The sequence below is a fragment of the Lactuca serriola genome, chromosome 4 (assembly GCF_051521515.1).
Source record: "Lactuca serriola cultivar US96UC23 chromosome 4, Lser_US96UC23_V15, whole genome shotgun sequence".
Lineage (NCBI taxonomy): Eukaryota > Viridiplantae > Streptophyta > Magnoliopsida > Asterales > Asteraceae > Lactuca > Lactuca serriola.
In genome coordinates, this window is record NC_136411.1 from 372,522,754 (window position 1) to 372,532,336 (window position 9,583).

Below are 9,583 nucleotides of genomic sequence, written 5' to 3' on the forward strand. Positions count from 1 at the left end.
GATTTATATGTTTTACTTTAAATTTAGGGTATCGATCTAATATAACACGTTCTTTGCACTTTGGTTCTAACGTTTAAAATGTGTAAATTTAAATTAAGGTTATGGTCTGAACTATAAATTTGCAATATAGACATGTTAGTGTTGATGTTTAAGGGCGACAAAATACCATTTTTAATATAAATTATAATACCATATCATGTTACTATAAAAATCGTCTTGTTAATAGTTGACACAGACTATTATAAGATCAAATACAGAAATACTTCAACTTCATATAGTACATTATCTTAGGCTCTGTCTTTTTCACTGAAAACTCATTGTACATGAAAATGATGATTATTTATGGTAAGAAAATCATGATAAATTTAGAATTAAAAAGTTATAAAAAAATGTAGATATGATCATCTTAATGCTAAAAAGTTTTTATTTTATTTTATTTTTTATGATAGACTATAAAACTAACTTTTACAGCTTCAGTCCATAATATCATACAGCAAAAATTGTACGTATAAAAGCAAAAAAAGTAAAATAATACAAACAATAACAATAAATAGAAAAGAAATCCTATGATTTGGACCTGTCATGAGTTGACACGTGTGATACCTATTTAAGGTTGGTGACATATGTTGATGTATTTTATCTGTAAAAACTAATAATTCACCATTGACTCAACGACGCGCTCACCTCAATCACTTACTCTTACAAGCGTGTTAAACACGCGCTGTATTGCGAGTGGGATTCGTCTCCGTCAGATGATGCTTGCTTGTGTTTCTCAAATAGGTTAAAAAGCATGAAGCTTTGAAGATGCAAACAACACCAACCCTAAATTTCATTTCTGGGTATCAAATATGAAAGAAAAAAAGTCTTGAAAACCCTAAATAGAGAGAATCCGAGATTCAATCCACAACCCATCTCTGTTCGTGTGTGTGTTTTTTCTCAAAAATTTCAAGATTTTTTTCTTGTATGATCTTGACGCAACATCACTACAAGTTTCTTTCTTTCTTTTTTTTTTTCTTTATTTCGACTTCAGTATTGATTTTGATTCGGTTTTGGGTGTTGAAGAACTTCAAGATTTGGGTTTCTTGTTGTGAAATCTTGAAGAGATATGGGGAGGGGAAGAGTGGAACTGAAGAGGATCGAAAATAAGATAAATCGGCAGGTGACTTTTGCTAAAAGAAGAAATGGACTTCTGAAGAAAGCCTATGAACTCTCTGTTCTTTGTGATGCCGAAGTCGCTCTTATCATCTTTTCGAATCGTGGGAAGCTTTATGAGTTCTGCAGCACTTCCAAGTACACATCTTTACTCTGTGTTTGTTTTTGTGTGTGTTTCTTTTTGCAGATCTGATGTGGGTTATACGTTTCTTGATGATCATGGATTTAGATTCTTTTAAGCTTTTTTAGTGATTTGATATAACACCCACAACTTGAATAACTAAATGGTTTGTGTTTTAACAAGTTAAGGTTTTCTCTTTTCGAAATTTTATACTTCAGGGTTGAAATTAGGTTTAGTAATCTAGGACTTGAGTAGATCTCATGTGTTTATGAAGTAAAAACAAGAAATTGGGAAGAATTTTACTTTTGATTTTGGTTTTTATTTGGAAATGAATTATCTTTCGGGTCTTGATTGATACGATTCAGTTTCGCAACAAAAGTAAGATTTTTTTTTATATTTTAATGTGAGTTTTTTCGCATCAAAATCGATGAATCGTTGTTGTTTTTAAGAAACTAACTACATTTATCAATAGCAATCATCACCGATCTTTACCTTTTGTTAACGATCTTAATTTCGTTCTAAATCCTGTTCGTTTGATCGGTTTCTTTTTCGTTGTTGTGTAGAATTAATTGGTGGTTATTAGATTTTGTGGGGATTAGAGCTGAGAGTTCATTGAATTGATAGACTGAAGAACAAAATCTTTACCTAATTTTCTCTTGGAACCCTAATTTTCAGCACAATTTTCAAAGACAAAATCATCCAATCATAGATTTTGTTTTGTCCTTTTCTCATTTCAAATCAATGTAACATGCTTTTTGGATTTGGGAATTAATAAGATGATTTAGCATATAAAAATCATGGATCATTGTAATAAACCCTAGCTACTCGATCACTACCCACTTTATCTAGTTCATGATCATGGCTAGTGGACTTTTTCTCTTTTATATTATTTTAAAATTTCCCCCTATTTATAGAGACTAGGGTTGTGTATAGTAAAAAACGTGACTGATTGAATCATGGGTTTTCGAACTTTTGATATTGAAGAGTCGAATCGATACGTACACTTTATTTTACTTCAAGTTTGACAAATACAAATATGTTATGCAAGTTAAGATTAGAAGGTTTAATGGCATTGCGTTAAATAAAACATGGATCTTATATGTCTTAAAAAGGTATGATACTTAGATGATCATAATTTTGTGTTTTTGCAATGATACGATGGATCATGTCTTATATACTATAATAAACATTTGAAACAACATGGACCAATAGATCTTCATGGGACAAAAATCCACAAAAGTGAATAATTATTTAATTAATGTCTTAGTGAATGAGTTTTCATGTTTTAAATGAGTTAATTTCAAGAATCGAATGATTTCACCTTTCGATTAGAAACTTAATTTTGAAATACTCTTAGACCAATTTTAACATAAAATAAACGCACGCTAATGAGAAATTTTCTTTGTTATAATTTTATTGTATCTCAGTATGCTCAAGATGCTCGAAAGGTATCAGAATTGCACTTATAGTTCAATGGAAGTGAATCGGACCGCTAATGATGCCGAGGTATGATATTATTTTTTATTTCTATGAAAAAGACAGTCAGTTATTTTGGATTAACTGTCGTTTGTGATCCTATATCTAAATTTTTCTTAGCACTTTAACCATTTTTTTTCTTTTGCTTACTCTTAGCTAGTTCTTAAAATATATATGTATTTTGTTTTCGGCTACTAAAAAAATTATTTTTTATTTGTGTTGCCATTTTATATCATGTTAATGGGATCAAGACGCGTATCTTTACTATATTCGACTCTCGTATTCTAAATGGTTTATTCTTTTGATAATTTAGCAAAGCAGCTACAAGGAGTACATGAAACTAAAAGCCAAATACGAGTCTCTACAACAATACCAAAGGTAATTAGTGTTTTTGTGACTATAGTAAAGATTTAATTTGTACTTATTTATTTATTGAGGCTAACAACATTCTTATCATAGGCAACTATTTGGGGAAGATTTAGGGCCACTAAATCTAAAAGAGCTCGAGCAACTCGAGCGCCAACTTGACTCCACTCTGAGGCAAATTCGTTCCATACGGGTAATTAAAAGTCACCAAATATTTTTTGAAAATTTTCTATAAAACTTCATAATCTTTGGGAATATTTGGATATGCAATCAAAAAGTGTTACGATTTCAAGATTCACATAGAGTTAATTATTCGACTAAAAAACTAAGATATTTACAAAACTTTACATTTCATTTTAATAATCAGTTTTCTTACATCAATTCCTTAATTACATACTTCTCCGATTTCTAAAAAAATCCAAATATTTATTTTTGGTGAAATTTAAAGTTTCTTAATGGTTAAACCGGATCTATTTTTGAAAATGTGTACAAATCTGTATGATCGTATGCTTAAAAATGCAGACTCAATCAATGTTGGATCGTCTTTCTGATCTTCAAGTAAAGGTATTGTACTTCTCGTCTTCAAGATTCAAATTGTCTTCAAAATAAAAATAAATAATATTATTATATTTACCTAATTACAATTAAATCGATCATGAAATCACAGGAAAGGATGTGGCTTGAAGCTAATAAAGCTTTGCAGAATAAGGTATAAGAACATCCATGGATCAAAGTATTTACTATTTAATCATAATATAATCTAGAAACAATTGTTAGAGGAAAATAACTAATTTTTTTGTTCTTGTAGTTGGAAGAATTTTATGCAGAAAACCAAGCAGGGCCTTCATGGGCAGGAGGAGAAAATGGTAATTCATTTGCGCAACATCATCAACATCACCAGGATCAGCATCCTCAACCTCAGGGCTTCTTTCAGCCTCTAGACTGCAACTCTAATTTGCAAATGGGGTATTAATTCTTGACGCCAAAATTACTAATTTGCCCAATTTCCGATAAATTAAAATTAGATCTTTTGAGTATTATTTATTCAAAATTTAGTAATTAAAAGGGTTAAACGCATAAATGACAACCTATTTTCTTTAAAAAAAAATTAATTATACTATTCTTTTTAGTAATTCTATCCAATTGTATCGATATCAATTTATCAACCTAAATAAAAAATCATTCAAAAACCAGATGTTAAGGTTATATTTGTCCTACTGAGAAAAAAAATACAATGCTAGAAATTAGAATGTTGTAATAGAAAAATAAAATTGGATGTTATAATACATAAGTAAATAATAAACATGATACTTTTATCTAGCATTTAGACTTTTGTTAATATGAGAACTTGATGATAAAATATATAACTAGTAAACAAAATTAAATCGGAAATGAAATCGATTATGTTGTCACCTCATCTTTGATCTTTGATGATATATATATATATATATATATATATATATATATATATATATATATATATATATATATATATATATATATATATATATATATATATATATATATATACACTGGACGTCAACGTGGTTTTAAATAAAATAAGATTTTTTTTCTGATGTTTAAGAAATTCGACATATTATTTTGATCGATACTTTCATTAGAGAATGAGGATAATAATTATTTAATTAATGAATAATAATTAGATATTTACAAAAAAAAAAAAGCACACTTGACACATATCAAGAATAAGAATTTTTATATTAATAAAAAAAAGGAATTTTTATGTGAAATGGTAGGAGGGTGTTGGGTTTCTGTAACAAAATGATTAAATTTATCAATCGTTATGTAGTTTTATATTTTACATCATTACTTGCTTCGTAAAAAACCATGATTAAAGTGTATCTTAGACAATTTACATATAATTTGTACTTTGTGCTTGGGTTTATTATTATTATTTTTTTATAAAAATCAAAATTAATTTGCAGGTATAACACAATAGGTTCAAGCCAGATAGCAGCATCAACAAGTGGACAAAATGTCAATGGAATAGTGCCTGGATGGATGCTTTGAAAATGGATTTCAGTTTGACTTTTCACATTGACATGGTCAATGAAGCTCTATTAATCTGGTCAACCCTCTCGATCCTTTTTTGGTGATATAAAATCTACAATAAGCATGATCTATAATAATTTTGGCTGAATTATGTGTGATATGTAAGAACCTAGTACCATTGAAGAAACACAAAAAGGAACAACCTTTTTTTTTTTTAATTTACAAAGTCTTAAGTTTTTTGTGTGCATATTATAATTTCCCTAAACGTTGGATATGTTCTTTGTTCATGTTTCCATGGTTGTTTTAAAAAAGAAAATTTGGCATCATATTATCTTGTGATAGTTATTAAATAAATTGACGATCTTGGTTTTGGTAATGAACGGTATTTAGACATCGTTGTGAACTTGTGATAGTTATAAAACAAATTGATGATTTTGGTTCGGGTATTGAAGGGCATTTTAAAGATGTTTATAGTCTTATAGATACTCAAACATTTGCACATCTAATGGCCATAAATTGGACTATCTTGGATGTCAAAAGGGTCATGTTAATTAGGCTAGCGAAGCATGATTTCAGTCCTAATGTGTTGGGTATCATGAAATTTGTTCATGAATAATCCAATGAAATATGGCAATTATAAATTTTGGCACAAAACTGGAAATCCTTACTAGAATTGCGTAAAAGGTCTATTTGATAATAGATATTTCAATTTTCGAAGAGCCCTAAAATACTTTTATATATATATATATATATATATATATATATATATATATATATATATATATATATATATATATATATATATATATATATATATATATATATATATATAATTTCATTTGAAGTGATAACTTACAAAATGTTCATTTTAGGTGGTTTAAGGTAGTTTTTCACAATTAATTTCACTACCTAGGTCCGGTTTTAGGACCAACCACTTTCTAAGAGTTGTCAACACCTTAACTTTTCTCATTTTGGTATCTCCCTCCTTGCGGTTAATGTAACGACTTTGGGCATGACTAACTTTCATAGTATGATGGGCAGTGTATACAAAGCTCGGGAATATATACACCATTGTATTGTTGACCGGCGATTAATAGTGGTTATGGCTTCATGCACACGAGTTGCAGCCTGCAATCTGAACTGATGAGGGGGTTTTGGAGTTATCTTACCCTTGTAGGATGGCCACCCTTTATCCCGGCCATTATAGCATGTAGTTTGCCAAAGGAATAATAGGCATTATGACTTGGCATCATCCATAACTTCCTCCGACTTATCACCGACAGTCTGTTCAGGGTTCCAAACTCAATGATTGCAACTAAACATGAGGGTTACACTCATTGATGGGCTTAACCCAACACCTTACAACACGAGCTGATTACAACCATGCACCATTAGTGTTTGCCTTCTCGAAGACACCCTTATCTTTCAAAAGGCTTTGTGACGCCAAGTACTACTTGTCGCTGAAAATGAATTTCTTGGACCCTATATACCGAAAATGAATGCAATTACCTCCCTTCCATGTATCCTCATAGCGCACCTAATATCTATCCTAAACGCAGTAGTGACCACACGACTTTTGGAATTTATGTAAACGTCATAAGACGAATAAAAGGTGAAGTGTAACGACATAGAGTAAACTTATACGTTAAAAATGCATAATAGAAAGACCTTCTAACATACACCTATGAGTAGATAACTCTCTAGTACCCACTTATCCATATAGAATGATATATAGTTTTCATCATACTCCATTGATGACGAAACCACAAACCACATAGGGTAACGACACAACAAAAGTCATGAACACTTAACAACTCACAAAAAAAATCACTGGCTTCATCTATAATATGAAATGAGTAAATGAATAGCTAGTACTAAGCATAGTCAACTCACACCAAGTAACTAACATGTCAACTATACAACAAACAATAGTAGCAACGATAACACCAAACAACAACATTAGCAAAACAACAATTTCAACAATGCATAAACTACAACTAAACTATCCATAAACTACATCAAAGAAACAACTAAACTACCCATAAACTACATCAAAGAAACAATTGTTGTTGCAATCGTCACCATCTCTCCCGACGATGTTAATGCATTCTATGACATGTTCACCGAATGATGGATGTGAAAATTATTCCAAATTAAAAGCCACTACCAAGTTGTTGAACTAGAAATTAAACTTTAATGTTTCCAACAACACTAACCATCAGGTAGTGGTTGATGCAGAAGTAATTGTAGCTTTTGTAATGTTTTTTACTATTTAAAATGGCTTTTTTACCATTGGAGAAGATGAATTTTTTGAATAGTTGCTCGAGTTACTTAATACTCTCAAACCCTTTAATTATCTTTTAAGCTTTTTCCATTTTTTGTCCTTGCATTTCATAACAAGTAAATTTATATCGTAGTTATATGTAAATATTAATTTATATATTTTTATTACTTAATATATATATATATATATATATATATATATATATATATATATATATATATATATAATCTTTTGTAACCTGATTTATATATTTTTATTACTTAATATATATATATATATATATATATATATATATATATATATATATATATATATATATATATAATCTTTTGTAACCAACAAATAGTGTGTTATTATGTAACCTGATTTAGACCACTAGATGAAAGAAAAGAATAAATAATCAGATGATCATAGAATGTATGTTATTAAGATGGAATAGCATACACCATATAATTACACTAAAATCATATAAAAATGTATTATAGACATTTTTTGTTTAATTATTTATAGAATGTGCACTAATTATGGGATGGGTTTTTTACTATTTTTTGAATAATTATTTGATGGATTTTTTATACTATTTTTAGGAATTTATTTTTTTGTAAAAAACATAAACATTCTAGGATAAATATTTTTTGAAGAACACATATTCTTGACAGAATTCATTTTCAATCTTGAAAAAATATGATATTTTTTTTTGGAACAAGACTTTCCTAACGGAATATCAACAGGAAATAAATAAAATCTACAAAAAAAAATAAGAACAATCTACTAAAATCTATGAGGGTGTTTGGTATTTCTTTTTAATTATCTTTTTGACTTTTAACTTTTTCAAAAAGTTAAAAATTAATAAAAGTTATTTGGCAAATTAAAAAGATTTTTTAAAACCAACTTTTAGTCAAAAAGGAAAAATTGGCTGGAGAAAAGATAGGAATTCCTATCTTTTTGTGACTTTTAGCTTTTATCACTTAAAAGTCATAAAAGATAAGTCAAACACATTTTAAACACCATCTTTTAGACAAAGTTCTTTTACAAAAATGACTTTTATGTTCAAAAAGCAATCCCAAACACATCCTAAAACCATTCTTCTGAAGTTAAGCTTCAATTTTTGACAAAATTACAAAAAAAAATAATAAATTATATTCTTGAAAGAATTACATAAGAAATAACGATGAAACCATTCCATTAAACTAAAAGTTACATCAAAATAAAAAATATTCTATAATCTTCATAAAAAAAAATACAATTTGAACTAAGAATAAGAATCAACATAATGGTGTAAAGAATTGGATTTCCATCTAATAAGAATGTAAAAAAATATAATTGTCTGTCTTTTTTTTTTGTAAATGAATGTAAAATAGAAATATAAAACATAAAATTCTTCTAATAATGAAAGAATTGAAAGAAAAAAAGTTATAATTTGTTTTTAAAAAACTATGTCATTCTTATGAGAATACCTTTGATGGCAATCAATTTTAAAGATGTTATAGGTTTGGTGTTTTCTTTCTTCCTTTACTTGTAATCTCCAAGAAACTGAAAAAAAAAATCAAGTACAAATCATTTCCTCTTAATCTGCAAAAATATTTATATAATAAGATTTAATATTTTTTTTTGTTGAATATCTTTCCTAGTATCATCATCAAAACAAAAACATAAAAGATTAACATTTAAATTAAGCGATAAACTATAAATTTTCATAAACTAGAACATAAGCTTTTTGATTTTATAATCAAACCACTTTCCAAAATGATACTTCATGAATGCATGCATACATACAATATTAAAGTAGCAAGCAAAATCATTCAAGTCAAACTCAACTAAATTCAAAATAAGGTAGGAGATGTGTATTTCTGGTAACTCACCTCAACTTGTAGCTCCCAAAACCACTTCTTTTTCAAGTGACGTTTATCCTCAACTGCTAACTAAATGATTTAAGTTAAGCTTTTAAAAATGACCAAAATACCCGTTTAGGTATACACAAGTTTTATAAACTTAAAATGTCATTTTTATATCCTTATATGACTTATAGAAGCAATTAGACCCTAACCGGAAAGCCAAAATGTAACAGCCCAAATTCTCAATAAAAATTTTCATTTTTAAATAACGAATTTATTTCCATAAAATATAAAATTCTAATCACAATTGTTGTCAAAATCCATAACATCAGATAA

At 28.3% G+C, this 9,583-nt stretch overlaps 1 protein-coding gene across 1 annotated transcript; it reads left to right on the plus strand.

The window, feature by feature from the left end:
• Positions 1-964: 964 nt before the first annotated feature.
• LOC145097726 (agamous-like MADS-box protein MADS2) lies at positions 965-5,284 on the plus strand. The gene is made up of 8 exons (XM_079035361.1): positions 965-1,290; positions 2,701-2,779; positions 3,063-3,127; positions 3,209-3,308; positions 3,638-3,679; positions 3,783-3,824; positions 3,924-4,081; positions 5,062-5,284. Exons 1-8 carry the CDS (start codon positions 1,106-1,108, stop codon positions 5,144-5,146), a joined length of 756 nt encoding a protein of 251 aa, XP_078891487.1. The 5' UTR covers positions 965-1,105; the 3' UTR covers positions 5,147-5,284.
• Positions 5,285-9,583: the final 4,299 nt, after the last annotated feature.